This window comes from Stigmatopora nigra, chromosome 19, assembly GCF_051989575.1.
Source record: "Stigmatopora nigra isolate UIUO_SnigA chromosome 19, RoL_Snig_1.1, whole genome shotgun sequence".
In the NCBI taxonomy this organism is placed as follows: Eukaryota; Metazoa; Chordata; class Actinopteri; order Syngnathiformes; family Syngnathidae; genus Stigmatopora; species Stigmatopora nigra.
In genome coordinates, this window is record NC_135526.1 from 2618275 (window position 1) to 2634727 (window position 16453).

The 16453-nt window shown below is 38.3% G+C and overlaps 1 protein-coding gene across 3 annotated transcripts in view; it reads left to right on the forward strand.

Moving 5' to 3' along the window:
* Positions 1 to 16453, forward strand: part of tmem132e (transmembrane protein 132E) — a 146016-nt gene that overhangs the window by 106404 nt on the left and 23159 nt on the right. For all 3 annotated transcript variants that reach the window (XM_077739922.1, XM_077739923.1, XM_077739921.1), the window contains exon 3: positions 15185 to 15325. In XM_077739922.1, the coding sequence (XP_077596048.1) occupies positions 15185 to 15325 (141 nt within the window). The remainder of the gene's footprint in view (positions 1 to 15184; positions 15326 to 16453) is intronic.

The following is a 16453-nucleotide window of genomic DNA, read 5'->3' on the forward strand; positions in this document are numbered from 1 at the left end:
TGGAAGGGAAGTTTTCCATTTAACTGCAATAGCTTATTTCACATTCTCTTGTGTTTAAAGTATGTTGTGTTAAAGTGATGTGTCATATTTTGGAATCCCTGTCTTAGTTCTGTCCCACATGTGATTAGTTTGTACACTTTACTTCATGTCTACTGCAAAGATATATGTAGCAATAGACGTGGCATGAAGGATTGTTGCCACTCAGTAGGCTTCAGCTTCAAAGCAGGCAGCGTTGGTGGTGAAGTTGAAGAGGTTTTTTTCTTCTCTTTTTCCCCTCTAACTTTAGCCTTTTCTTTTTAATGATGCCGACGTCCTCTCAGCCGTTACAGAGCTTTTTCTTTCTTCTTCGTAGCCTTTACTTTGCTTGAAATCCAGTACACAAGGATGAAGAGATACTCTGTTTACGGTCCCTTTGGAAACGATACGGACTGTGTAAAAAGAAATTCCAACACCGGAAAAATAATTGGAGGTTACTCTGTAAACTTTCAAATGTCAATTTTGGTGTCAGTTATATACTAATGCTCCCAAGTATGATCATATTTTCTTGACACTGAAAGAGCTTTTTTCCTGACTCTGTAAAGAGTAAAGAGTCTAGTAGGGCATTTGGCTGTTATCCAATCATGTTGCTCTTTTTGTCCGTGTACTGTAAATTTCAACGAGTTTATCACTGGTAACAACTATCCACTCCATTAGAAGTGGGAAGGATGGCAGCGCATCAACTTTTGTTCAATTTAATGGATTAACCAAAGCATTTTTTTCCTTTTCATGATCTTTTGTAATTTTATGAAGGACATTGACATGATTTTTTCAACTTTGGCGGTAATATTGTACAAGTTGCCTCTTCCTCCAGTGCCTGAAATCGACTCTAATTTCCCACCTTTTCACATCTTGTACTATTTTTCCACTTTGGTGTTACTATAGTCTCAGAACATGGATGATACCTATATCTCGGGCCGCCCCCACTAAGCCAGTCTTAAGCCGTACCTCAGCTCCTTTGACATGTTGTCACCATTACAAGAAAAAAAAAACCCATGCATAACCTCACCGCCACCCCGTAGCCACCCACACGTTCTACCTCGACTCCGCAGAACACCAGTGTGGGAAAAAAAAGTCTTCTTCTTTCATCTTCGCTGCTCCTTTTGAGCATCTCAGGGGAGAAGTGGGCTCCAGAGTGGTGGTATGTGCCTGCTGCCAGAAGGGGGAGGTTGTTATGTTCCATTCATTTCAATGAGAACAATTCTAAGCAGACTCTAGCCAACTGATGCAACCTACCCTGGCCCAAGCGGAATGTTTTTGTTTCAGGATTGGGAGATTTTCAAATGTTTCTTTAGTTTGACTGGAAATATAACGTTTGGTACTAATGATACTTGACAATTTTTTGTATTTCTAGCCCTGTAATACATGTTTTGAGTGCTCATAATTGGATTTAATTTGAATAATGAACACTGATGACATCAAGTGTTTAGCAAGTTGGCTTCAAAGTTCTGGGGTCGATGGTTCCACTTTCCTGTGGGGAGTTTGTATGTTCTTCCTGGGCTTGTGGGGGTCTTTTCCAGGTACTAGAGTTTTGGCTCTTTGAATGGCAGGCTGGTTGAGTGCAAGCATGACTGGTTGTTCATCACCTTGTGCCTTAAGATTGGTTTCACTGTTTCAGGGTCTCCCCAGACTGGGGTGGGTTTCTAGCAGCCCCAGATAAGCGATTTGGAAAATGAATGAATGAATATATGAAACATGATATGATAAACACAATGAGTATACTCGTTTCCCATTAAGTCGCGCAGCCACTGCTGATTCCTATCCTTCCGTTACGTCATGGGTTTTCACAGATGCTATTCCACAATGTTACATAAATTATTTGATCTTGGTTGTTTTTGGATACTTTTTCATAATAACAATAATAGTAATAATCTGACATATGTGTGAAAATCTTTGATAGTTGCAGAAATGTAATTAGAATCACCAAATTGTCCTACTTTTGCAAGGAATTCATTTTATCATGAAATATTCTCCTGCGTCAGTGTTGAACAAGTTGACTTGTTGTTGAATGGCTCCAGGGAAGCACTCTCATGTCACGATTCCCCCGTTGGCAATGCCGAAAAAAAGCAAAAACAGCTAGAACTGCTCCTCCCCAGGATCCAAAGGACGATGTCATTCACCATGCGCAACCTGCCTTTTGCCTTAGAAAGCTGCAAGCCTAATTCTATTTGCATCCACCCTTTAATCCCTCTAGATCCAGATTTCTGGATCAAAGTGTGTCATTTATATTTTGGTAGGAAATCATTCTGATGAGAAAAATAGTCCGTATGCAAAACAGTTGTTTAGAAGGAACTGATGTCGGGTAGCAAGGCTCTACAATTTCTAGTCTATATTTTTCCAAATGTTCTTGAATTCAATTATTACTATTAGAGGTGCAGATAATTTCAGCTCTTCAAAGGTAATTATTCTCTCCTTTTTGTCGTCTTTCATCAAAGCAGATTGATTTAGTTTGTTTGATTAAAAGAAAAAAAGATGGTCATACTTAAGGTTTTTATTTGGAACACTATAATCAAATTTATTGTTGATTTTCTACTGACCGAATTAGAACACTTTTTGTGTATTTTCCTCATCTTGAAATACTTGTTTGTGTTGGAAATGAGAAACATTTTAGTCATTCCGATTAATCAAATTAAATGTTATGTTTTAACATCATTTCTACCAAAGATGAGCACACTGTCTATGAAATAATATATGTATATAGTTCTTATACTTATTATTAATCCAGTATATCCAAGTAGCACTGTAACTTGTGGCAATGGCAGACACTCTCCGTTACCCTGGTAACGCCACAGCGGTCGTCGTTTTTCCCCCAAATCCTGACTTGCATTCCCTTTTTCAATTATAATGACAAAAATAATCTTAAAAGTCCTTCCAGGCTAGATCAGCATTTAACCATTTTTGTGTTACTAGGCAACAAGCGTAAGCGTGGCAAGCTGTTTGACTGCATATGTTGATAATATTAGCACTTTATTTGCTTTAAGGGAGTTGCTACATGTCCATACGCAAAGAGTAATTATTGTTTCCTGCTCAAGCTACAAATTTGAATTTTTTTTCATTAGATCTGAAAAAACAGAGTAGTAGAATGGAGAACAACACGCTATATACGCAGGCTTTTACCAAAAAGAAGCTCGGGAACATTTTAAGTCGCACTACAGTTTTGGTCTAGAGTACCAACTAAACTTAAGTACTAGTAAGCTGTTCTGAAATTGCTCTAAAAAGGATTATACATCATTAGATTGGACATCTATTGGCGTCAAAGGCACTATACAACATCATCATTTACTGTCATTCCTCTAAGTTTAAATGACATGGACGTCCATCGCCATCAATTGAGGTGAATAAGTTAAACGGTCTCATTAATTCCTAATATGGGACATGAGTTCTGAAGCGTTCATGTTGATGTCAATGTGTTGACATGTATGCTGCACATACTAAAAACAGCCTTAACCTTTCAGCACCAGAAACCACAGCAGCGACCCATCATCGTCGTTCCCCTTTGCACATGCTCACTCTCTCTCTCTCTCTCTAGAGGAAATCCTCCGATGCGTGAAAACGCCAGGGGCAGCAGGCATGCGCCTCGTACTATCGAGGCCATCAGAAACACCTTAAGTGGTCACGTGATAGAGTGAGTGACTCATTTTTGTGGCATATGTGGTGTAAGAACCAAGAAGGGGGAAACAATATTTGCCAACCTGCTGAATAAAGATGTCATGTGAGAGATAAATGTTGCGGTGACTGCCGCAAAAGTTCCGAAAGAGCCGTTGTTGTGTTGACTCTGACATCGGGTGTTCTTCCGACTCGTTGCTCGCGCATTCTTAGGATGTCCTGGCTGTTGCTGTCGCCGTTAATATCCACACGCTTTACGGGCACAGCCTCACAAAAGTGAGTACACCACTCACATGTATGTAAATATTTCAGTGGATGTTTTCAAGGGACAACACTGAAGAAATGATGACACTTTGCTAGGTAGTGTACTCTATCACAGGGTGATGTCACTGTGCTCTCAAAATAACTGGACACGCAGCCATTAGGCCATTGGCCAGATAAAATTGAGTGTATAGCATCTTGCAGGAAAAGAGAATGTTAAAGGTAGATCTTGGTTGGTGATTGATAAGCAGTGACACTATGACCAGTTACCAGTTGGATTATCACCTGCCTTTATTTATAGGAATTTGCCATGTTTATAGCAAGTCTTTCTAATGTCGTTGTTCTGCCTGACAGGCACTTTGTAGCTCATCCATGCTCTGCATACAGAATTGCCTAAAATACATATATTTTCTGACATGGATGCCATTATAACCAGAATTTTGTTAGTTGTGTGATCGAGTGCATGCATTAGTGGACTTTACGCAATTTTTCCTCAGCATTCACAGTCATCAGATGTCTGTTCATTTCTTATCTCTGCTATAACAACTTCTGAACCTTGCACTGGGAAAGGAAATCTCCCTCCAGCCACTAAACACATTAGTTTTATTTCTCTTAGTGAAGTGATGGACAAATTAACCCCCACCGTTGGAGGTGAAATGGAAATGCACTCCTTGCGCTTCATTACCGTCACCAACCCAAACGTCTCGGCGATGTAAATAACACTTGTGAAGCCCCGCAATTTGACTCCAATCTTTCTTGTTTGACAAACAAGAACATTTTTTAATTTAGTTGGTTTTCCCAGATTTTCCAGTCGAGCTTGTTGAGTAAAGTATTCCAATCCTTTTTGCTTATACCCTACTAATACACCCCTAGAGGAATGTCAAACGGAAATTCATGGCTCTTTGCATCAATTTGGAATCGAAGTTTCATTTATTTATGTGTTTTTCCAAACACATCCATTAGACTGAATAGTTCTATACACTGAAAAAAATGTATGTATGCAGTATTTTCACAGTTTGGGGGTTGGAAGCATTACTTTTTATATTCGTCATCCAAGAAAGATATATATTTTTAAAGGCGCCATTATTCTTCTATAGAAAAAAAGATTTTAACAGAAAATAAAAACAATAATGGGCAGAAAATCCCCCCCAAATATTTTTCGCAGATGTCCATACTGTTTGTACAGAGATGGCGTTTTAAGGGGGTTTAAACCATGAAAATTCTCCCACAGTAGAAAGCCGCCACCCTCCCGTCACCATCTAAATGGTGAAAATGTACAATTGAATTTTGGTCTCATCTGTTTCCATGGTTGCCAGATCTTGGAAAACAGTCTCCAGCCCAATTGCATTGTGAAAGCTGCCAAGTTCAATAAAAAAAATAAAAACTGGCCAAATTACAACCTCTCAGCCGAGATGAGTTATTTTTTTCTTAAAAGTAGCCAAAATTTGATGAACAGCCTCATACATGTTTATCTGGCTCGGAGTATTTCAAAATAGTCCAATTGATCAAATAATCTTTTAAAAAATCTGTTGAGAAAGAAGATACTTTTGACCTCATTTCAATGTCTAGGCTTTGACTTTGATGCAATCAAAATGCTCTTAGGTCGGCCATGTGGGCAGAAGGGATAAAAGGTCTTTTGCATGCTTCTGCCCTGAATTGAAATGATATTCAAATGTTCCACTTTCAATAGATTGAATATCTAAAGTTGTCACTGGCAGTTAATGAGTAAAACAGCATCTGACCAAGCAAGGGAATTACTTCACAATCATTTTCCTCTGAATTTATTAATTTCATATTAAAAGCAAAGAAAGTTATCAGTTGGTATAGACCCATACCGCATCGGAATTGAGAAAAAAAATCGGTGCAACACTGGAAGAAATATTCACTCATTAACCAGCAGTGACAGTGATAGACATCAAATCCCTTTAATCTGGGAGGGGTGCCAATGAGTGAGCATGGTTCACTGCCATTCCCAGCTATAGTTGTCCAATCCAATTTGAAAGGGGTGCCTGGTACTGGTCGTAAGATTGCCTGTCAATCCTCCGAGTCAAAATGGATTAGATGTCAAGTTGGATGCCCTCATTTGGCCATTGAAAATGATACTGTTCTAATCTGGCTGGTGGTGGTGATGGTATGCTTGAGTGCGAATGGTCGTCTGTCTCCCCTTGTGCCTGGCGACCAGTCTAGGGTGTAGTCTGCCTATTGCTCGAAATGGGCTGGGTTGGCTCCAGCAACCTCCTGTGTATGAATGAATGATTTTTCTTAAACTTCCTAGATAAGAAACAACATGGTATGGTTGATGTTGTTCAGCCAGCATCTGTGTGTCCACCTGGTGTTAAGGATTTAGCTATAGTTAGCCTAGCATTGAGCGCAAACCCACACGCAAAGCCGACAAATCGCACTGCCAATTAAGTAAGCCGCTCGGTCGGATTAGCGCACCTTCAGCGCAGTTGTTTCCGCCATGGGGATTTGAATGGTTTTATATGACAATTAATGTCTTTCACCCCCTCTGGTCCCTCAACTCGTGTGGAAAGCTGGATCTCGAACGTCAATTATCCAGACTCAATGAAGTCGCTGGCGTCCAATTTATTTGATGAGGCCAGTCGGGTTCAGATGTGCAGAAGGGGCAAGCGAGGCGGAGGTCGAATGTAGGAGTAAAAAAACCAAAAACAATAAGCCCTGAAACCTCATCTCGTAGTTGTAATAATAATAACAACAATAGGAGCAGGGGTCGAGCAGGCGGCACTCGGCTTTCGGTCCGCTGCACTGACTCATGCTTCAAAGCTACGTTTACGCCACAATTGGAGCGGTCGTCCAAGCATGACACGACAGCAGTGATTACTATGCGGTATGGTTGGAAACAGAGAGGACAGAATACACTCAAGGTGTTTTCTCCAAAGTGCACAAAACCACGTGATGTAAGAAAAGAAGGTCAGAAAGTCATAAGTCATCAAAAACTCAAAAACTTTTTCAGTAGAATCTATAAGGTTGAAGTATATTGTGATAGTATATTTATATATATATGATATTGAATTGATGGTTGATATATTCTGTAAATGTATTACTTTTCAAATCAATGTTCACAATTAAGAATTGATGTAGTATTGTATTTATATTTTTAGAAATATTTTACAATACAAAAAAAGGTGCTTAAGATATTTTTGTGACTGAATTACAAATTCAATGAGATTATTCATATTTGATAGGTACATGAAATCAACTAAAAGTAGCTCTAGTTACATTTATCATTATTTGTAATTAATTTCTTATCAATATTTCATTTTCATGTACATTGTGACATTTCATCTTTATTTTTTCTAAATGCCCAAATTCCTCTATTCTTGCCAATAATATTTACATTTGATTGAAGGTTTATTTTAATATTGATGTAGACCCTGAGACAAAACAAAAAAAAACAAAGCCAGTCCACAAATAGGAAAACATAATGTATTTATATTCAATTTGTACAAATCCGCTGACTTATAGGCTTCAATCAAATTTCCTCAATCCTTCACCTAACATCAATGGACAGGAGAACTATCAGGAGAAGTGCGGCTGTAATTCAAAGTCGCGTGGGCGGGACATTGACTTCTGATGCACTCCGCTTTTTCCACATGCGCTCACTCCCCAGAGGACCTCCTCTTTCAAATTGGAGCGCTTCGGGTAAAACGAGCTTTCTCCGGGGACACTCACAACCTCGACTGTAAGAAAAGACATACTGGCGTACTCACACACATACTTACACACACACACACACAAAATTGAATTTGACAAATCACAAAGAAATTGCCCACAGCGCCCCGCCATGCAAAGCTAATGATGGCACAGCTGAGGGCATCCAATTTTTTTGAGCACAAAAAAATAACTTTTTCTTACTCTTATAACAACATCTACACACTGCCCTAAATTATAGGAACAGAAATTCAGGACATGCGGAAAGATTAAACATTTATTCCATTTGTGAATGAAATGCAAATTGGTCCAAAACAGGCATTTAAAGCTTTTTGTACACAACAACGCCTTAAAAATATTGACTGGTATTTATTATATATAGTTCATTTTGTAGTTGAATACATTTTATTGCCAAAATATTGCCACCAGAATTTGACAAAAACATCCCATATTATTTCCAATTCCAAGGGGAACAAATGTACAGAAAGTGAGACAGAAATTTCTATAAGTATCCTTAATTTAACAGTTGATAAAACTTTAAGAACTATGGGCAGAGTATTGACCCCTTATGCACTCCAATGACCTAAACTGGAAAAAAAATGCTGCAGAAAAATGGAAGATTGTGACATAAAACAGTAGATATATTCCACATTCCTCGCAGTGGAATCATTTTCCACACTCCATAATACTGTAACTTCTCCTATGACATTTTTGCACCATATTTAGCGTCAACTGTAATTCCCACAATGCAAACAGACGGACAAATTCCCCGTCTACTTTTCCGCTGGGTTCCTTTTTATGAGCTGCCAACTCCGATTACCGTAAATGACTCTGGGAGAGAAAAATGTGCATGCGGCGCCATTGTATTTAAACGTTACTGGAGGAAGCTTTGCCAAAAAGAAAAAGGAAAAAAAAGGAAAAATAGGCTTCCTTTGCTTTGACAAAATGATCACTTAACTTGAACGGCAATTCTAGTGAAAAGCCGGCTTAGAAAGGACGGCAAACGCTACGACCAACAATAACAAATGAGTCTTTCTCCAAGATCTGGGCAGTCAGCTGTAACTCTCTCATTCATTTTCTGAACTGCTTACCCTCACAAGGGTCGTGTGGGGTGCTGGAGCCTGACTCAGTGTCCAGTCAATCAATCGTAGACCAACCATTCACACTCAAACTAATACCAAGGGGCAATTTAGAGAGTACATTCAGACTACTATGCATGTTTTTGTAATGTGGGAGGAAACCGAAGTACATGGAGAAAACCCACGCGGGCCAGGGGAAAGCTCAGCTGTAACTCTCGCGTCAATTAGGGGACATTAACATAAAAGTAGTACATTGTAAAGCTTGTGAACATTGTGCAAAAATGTGGAAATGTGCAAAAACAATGATTACCAAGTGACCTGAAAGCTTTTTGCTTAAAAGGTTGTAAAAATTGCTGGTTTAGTTACTAGTCAGGATGTGGGGGAAAGCAGTGCTGATAGTGTCATTTGTTCATTTTTTTATATTAACTTAACTTAACGTATTCAAATCCAGATGCCCGATGTTGTAGTGGTTCACTATTCTTCTGTGGCTTTCAAAATTGAGAGCTTTTTTTACAGTCCCTTAGTTGATTTTTGTTTTTGGGTCGGTGCATTCCTTAGGTTGCCTGGTAACAGTTTCCATGGCTTATGGTTTCTTCACCTGTTCTTGTTTGTTTTTTCTTTTCTTTTTTTTAACAGCTGTTATCCGCTGGCTTTTCATTAAAACCTTTAGGATGCTGAACAATTTCAAAATAGTACATCTTAGTATGTGTGAAACCTTTATTTAAAATATAACAAAAACTAATAGTCATATTCCAAATATGTTTTATCTCACTGCCCTTTTGCCAAACTACCACAGCAGATTAATTTCCAGTGAATATATGTCAGATGGGGGGGAAAAATCAATGAAATATCACAAACGCTCACCCGCATACAGAATGTGAATGTCAATGTTAAAACCCTGCAATTTTTTTTAAAGTGTTTACTAAAGCTGAACAAACAACTTTGCTCTAAATCCATCCAAGTGAAAATAAAATGGAATTAGTACAATGCCTTTTTAACTCAGACAAAGCAAAACAAACAAAAAAGACAATGGCCTTCGGCTCAATTAAAACTACTTTGACCAATTGGAGCAGCTTTTCCTAAACTGTAAAAAATGAGATGGTCATTGCGTCAATGCAAGATCGCGATGTGATGTTATTGTTTATAGAGCGCCCCAACTGGCACGTGCAACATTAATGCTCACTATGATCCCTAATGAAAAGTGAATCCATCTATATAAAAGACTTAAAAAATGGAACAACAGATGTACGGCAAGCACCAAGCTTGCCAAAAGCTCCTTAAAGTACTCGCTACGCGGTGTCGGCATCAGGGCAGATGGCACTCGTCTGCTAATGATTATTTTACTGCGTCTACTTGTCGCCTGTCACAGAAATTTTAGGTTGGGATTGATTCGATTTCTGCGATAAATGGCCGCCGGAATCATCGTCTGACGATCTGAACTTTTACAGTGGGTCTTTAAACGCCTCGGAAGATGTGATATTTTGGAGTTTATCGAACATTTTTTTGGCGAAAGACTTTCAGGAGTCCATCTGTTGATGCACTGTTTCGTTAGTATCTAGCTGCCAGGTATTCGGCGCGTTAGTATGGCGGAAAGAGCTCATTAAATGTTTATCTACAACTTAATTGAAAATCAGGTCTTAAGATGAGAATGAGAATCTTTTTATTTGATTTTTTTTGGGCCAAGTGCACAAGAAATTCTGTTTTTTTAGTTATTCACAGACTGGCAAATCACCCAATGTTGGCGGCCAAATATCTTGGAGGAGATATTTGCATTCCAAAATTTCAGATTAACGAGAGATGAATATGTTCACAACTACTCTATAGTCTAGCCACTATCTATCTCATTGAAGAATATAATAAGCTGCAAATGTATTCAAGTTTTTTTGCTACTATAAAAAATAATGCATGTGATTTTTAATACTATTCTGGCATTGGGAGCCACCATATTATGCCAAATTGGCATCAAATCCAATATTTTTTATTCATAATGATCATTTTCAACTTTGCAAGTTTATTGAATGTAAACATTGTGCATTTTAAAACTGAGATAGATTAGAAGCCAGCAAAAAAAAAGTATTTTATTTGATTTTATATGACCACTAAATAGACAACTTCTGTTTAATCTGCAATAATCTTAATTCTCTCAAAACCCAAGCACTACAGTAAAAAAAAAAACACAAAATGCCAGCTTCTTACCTAAAAAATGACATGCCTAGATATGAATACTCAACCACTGCCATTCACTAAACATTTAGTACTACCATCAATGTCATCCAATGAGTTCCCTAAAGGCTTTTAAAATGACTTTTTTAAAAGAACCTTTCAGCAAAAAAATGAATCTGCACAACAACAACAACAACTTTTACCCTGGTGGTACTTGTTTTTCTGGAAGAAAAGCTATTTTACTAAATGTTGCAAGAATTATATTTTTAGTTGAGTCTATTTTCTTAAGCAAAAGAGAAGTCTTTGCAAGTGGTGGTCGCTGTGCCTGATGGATGGTGACTGCAGTCCAAGTAAACAAGCAAGCAAGCAAGATGTCAGCACTTAAATGGCCACTGAGCACTTTTCGCATTAGCGGAAGGCAACTGCTAAAATTGGACAACCGGGGTCCATTTTTTTTTTTCTTCTTTCTATCCCATCCATCCCCTAAAGGAAGAAGCTCCATTAGTTCCCTTGGCGGGACACTTTGCGCCACCGCCAACACGACAAATTTGGTCCAGGCAGGATATGTATAATTCACACTAAGTGCACGTTGGCATTTGTCGTTTTGTTTTACTTTTTTGCTTGGGTGGAACACTGCGTTTTTTGCGCTTTGATATAGAAACGGCGATTGAGGAGGTCACTGAGGGAATATTTTGGTGCTACCACAGCAACGCCATCCAAAACATTCAACAAAAAAGAGCAGCATATTCATCCATTCAATACCTGAATCGCCTGTCCTGACAAGGGCCGTGGGGGGTGCTGGAGCCTATGCCAGCGAACTATTTTTTTTAAATTTTACATTTCAACTATATGTACGTATATAAATAACTTCCACTTTGAGGATATAATGGTTCAAAAAATGAGATGAGATAAGATTTTTACTTCATTTCTGTTAAAAAAAGACATCTTAAATAAATAGTAATTGTAAAATGGATCAAAAATAAAATATTTTTGTATATTGTATAAAATATTATATTTGGTTATATTTTTAAAGGAAAAATTACAAAACTCATAAGTTAGACCTTTCAGATATTCCTTTAAAACATTTAGCAATATTAGCAATTTCCTTCAAATGAAACAATATTCAAACAAAAATGAAGATTGTTTTTTTTTTTTAATCCAATGTTTTCTTCCTCTCTCAAAAACTTGATAATCCCCCCAAAAAAGTGTATGTTTGTGTTAAAACAAAGTGAGGATAACTGGCAGGTAAAGTCTCCCTCAATTCCGCCCTCACGGTGCTCATCATTGCGCTCATCATGGCTCATCTAATGTGACCTTTCCTAACGACTCGGTGTAATTACTCCTTCCCAGTAGTCCCCAAGGGAAGGAGGCTATATTTAACACTCGGAGATTAATTGGCAACAATGACGGAAGTGTTTCGTCTTTATCCCGCAGATGTGACATTTGGTAGCTCCGGGTCCTCCGACACCCTCCTCCCTTTCCCCACCAACACACACACACACATACACGTACAACACTACCCATTGTGATTGTCTTCCCTGGAGGGAAAATGCTTGCACTTTTGCTAAAAAGATAAAAGGGTAAATAGCTGCACTTTGCCTGTGGTAGTCAATTTGCCACCGTCGGAGATCCCGCATCAAACACACAGAACCGCGTGCGACCATAGATGTTCAACAGTTGTTAAAAGACACCCGACTGTGGTGTCGCATCACCCGAAGGGTCCAAGGGGAGTTAAAAGCATGACTTCATAGTCTGGCCACTCACATTTCTATCTTCTAGACAGAATCGGGAAAAAGGAGCCTGGTTTGTGGATCTAGTAGATCTTATTATTACCCACGTGAAATCCGAATCGCATTACGTGAGCTCACCACCCAGAGGGACTGGGGAGTAGAGATAGGAAAAATGGAAGGGTCGCAAAGTTGATGATGAGAAGGAGAAAAGTATGGTGGAAGGACAGTCAACTGTTGTTATCAATGAAATAGCATTATCCTTTTGTGGATGAAACTAGCCATGCGCTCTAATCTAAGTGGTTGTCTGACAACTGGTGTAGAAGGGGTTTGAATTCATGTTTAAGATCAGGTTTAGTTTTGTCAGTTGATCACAGATCAAATTCAATTCGCTCTAAAAACACTCATAGTACAAATATAACATTTTGATTCAAAATTTTAGTTGGAAATTATTTTTTTAGCAACTTGTGATGAATGGTTAGTGCGAGTCGGCCTCACAGTTCTGGGATCCTGGATTCAAATCCAGGTCAGTCATACATGGTAGGCTCTTTGGACAATCTAAATTAGTCATAGGTATGGGTGTGAAGGGTTTTCTATCTCATGCCCTGCGATTGGCTGGCCACCGATTCATAGGATAGGCACTATCACCCGTGTGACCATTTTGAGGATAAGTGGTCCAGAAAATGAATGAACTCAGATCTGATAGTTAAAGAAAAATAAGAATCCAAATTTAAATATAATTGGTTCCAGTTTATTTCGTAATATGGATTTTTTTTTGTAAGTAGAGCAGCCTGCTGATGCGAGTGGTTAGTGTGTCGGTCTGACAGCTCTAAGGGTCCCGAGTTCAAATCCAGGTCACTTCCACCTGTGTGGAATTTGCGTGTTCTCCCTGGGGCTGTGTGAGTTCCCTCTGGGCACTCTGCTTTCCTCCCACATTCAAAAAAAACATCATGGTAGACTGATTGAACACTCTAAATTGCCCCTAGGATTGAGTGTGAGATTCAGGGTGTCATATGTAGAAGCATTGGTAACTAGCTTTAACAATGTCTATTATAATTGATTCTGCTGGTAGTATCTTTGTCATTTAATATAGAAAACATCCTAACTTTTGGACATTTCCAAAAATGTAGCTAGTGTCTCTTTTTGGGGGCGATGTCAAAATGCAACAACAATATATTTCTAAATTTCAACTTGTTACAATGCATGTACGTACTTCTATGTTTTGCAAGTGTGTGAACAACACTGCTGCTGTATGTTTTCCATCATTTTGAAGTCATTCTCATTAATCAACGTAAACGGTCTCCAACTGAGAGTCAAATCGCGTACACCCCTCCTGCAGGGTCCCGCTGTTTCGCTCTAGTTTAGCAAAACCAACGCGTCATTGTCGGGAGGGAGAGGGTAGGGGGGTGAATTACATTCTATAGTGAATGAGGTACAGAATATAACATGGTCTTCAGAAGATTAAGTTAGGCAAAGGTAACAGCAGTGATGGGATTAGTTCTTATATTCTACTAAATGGGATGACAGTTCCAAGTATTTGTGTTTATTAATCAAGTAGCAACTGGGTCACCTTGTTTAGCATCTCCCTTTTGTGTTTTTTTTTCTAAGATGACATCAAACGAAAGATGATTTGTTAAGCGTTACATATTTCCGTTTCATCTCCCCATTACTTGTCAGCTAATCCGCAAGCGTCGTCTCTAATGAGAGGAGCAACAAGGAGAAACAATGTTTCAATCCCTGCAACCTGTGACAAATGCTTCCGCTATATTTTCTGTTGATTTGATTTTAATTTTTCAAAAGAACACACTGGCATATGCAATGGTACTTTTGTATTTCAAAAATACATGATTTGTTTCATTTCAAAATCCAATTGTTTTCAACAAAATGCGTTTTTTAACCGAAAATTCAAAAATTAACACTATTTTCATTCATTTATTTTCCAAATCATTTATCCTCACCGGGATCACAGGGGGTGCTGAAGCCAACAACGGGAAGTAGGCGTAGTACACCATGAATCAATTGCCAGCCTTTTGCAGAGATCATTTAAATATGTATCTTTTTCTTTAAATCTTTTTTAAATACTAAAATGGGATATTCTCTTGGATGTACAAAATGAATATTTCAAAAATAATATATCTTTTTTTAATTATTATTTTACTTATTCTCATGAATGGACATGAATGAATAAATTTTCTTGTCTAAAACTACAAGTGAACACATTTATGCCATTTATGACTTCAAAAATGGAGTACATTTGTTCTTGTGTATATAAAAACAAGCTTCAAATATATTTTTTTTATTATTGACCCTGCAATTGACCATTAAGTTGCATCCTGAGACACTAAATAGGCAATACAAAAGATCATGGAAGGTATTCAAGGCTCATTTTTCGGCAATTCATTGCAACCATGTGAGCTGACAGCAATCATTCTCAGTACATAGAATCTCAGTACATACAAAAAAATGTCTGCAACACCCGCTGACCCGAGTGCGATGGCGGCTTTTTCCGCACTGGTTTATTTCTCCTTTCATTCATCTCCCTCATTGATTCATCTGCGGAATTGCTCAGGAGGGCCGGCAACCTCTGACCCTCAACGTAAATCATCTCCCATGTTAAACTCTACCTTTCCTCCCCCGCAGGGTGAAAGCAAAGAAAGGCGTAAACCTGATACAGACCACGTCGAAGAATGCCCAGTGGAGGGTGGATTGGGAGGTTGTGTCTGGTGCCAAGCATTCCATCACCACCATTGATGTCAACAAGAACAAATCAGTCAAGCAAGGGTGAGTCCATGTTTCATCCACAAACAGTATTTAGTCTAACATTACATCTCATAATATTAGAAGTTTTTCCTCCAAAATGATCAACTCATCATTGTTATGTCGCATTTCAATGTCAATTCAAAAGAATACTTTTGAAGCGTTATGACAAAAACAACTGGTACTTATTCTGGTGACATTTTTGTATTAGAAGTTTAGCTTTTTATCCGATTCCGATCTTCTGAAAATGACGTACCTGGGCCTGATTTCCGATGACTTGTTCGGATTGGGGACATCCCCTAATTTATTCTAACATTACAATTTTTTGTCGTTGATATTACATTCTGAAACTTTTTTCCCCCTCCAAGATAACCTAATTTTCTCAAATGTTTATACATTTATTTTTCTAAACTTATAACCCAAAGGTATTATTTCAAAGCTGTATACTATTCCATAAAATCTAACATTGCACATATCTGTTAAGTTTTAAAACATTGCTCCTTTTATCTTCTATCTTGTTCTTTGTGAACCATTTTTTAAGAAAAAAATCATCAATGAGCAAGACGAAATATTGAAAAGAATCAGTTCAGCCCTGGAAAAATCATTGTGTAGCAGTAGCATTTTTGTTTTGAGGTTTTGTTGTGCTATTCTTTAGGAGGTGAATTGATAGGTGACATGACAAAGGCTCCCAACGTGAGTGCTTGTCGGAGAACAGTAATCATGTCAACAGCTTCTGGGGCGAGCTTGCCTCATCCATTATTTAGACGACAAGGCGTGAAGGTGCCGCGACACCTGCCTTTGACATCGAACATGTGCAGGGACAGGTATTCGAGAGGAATGGCTCTTTTGCCTTATCATTTGATATGGAAACTCATTTTGCTAATAGGACTCTGTTTTCATGAATGTTTTATCAACGCAATCCTGATGGCGATAGATGTCAGCACATATTTAAATAGGGACCCTGCTAGTGATCATTTCCAGTCCTTGTGGATCTGTTGTCAATTCAGAAACCGTAGTTTAAGAAAAATACAAAACATAAAGCTGATTTTATCATTGTTTTGTTATATGGCTGAATTGTTGGCAAGTTATTAGTAGAATTCCCTCTTTGAATACACATTTTTTAGTCAGAAAAGAACACTTGAGATGTCCAAA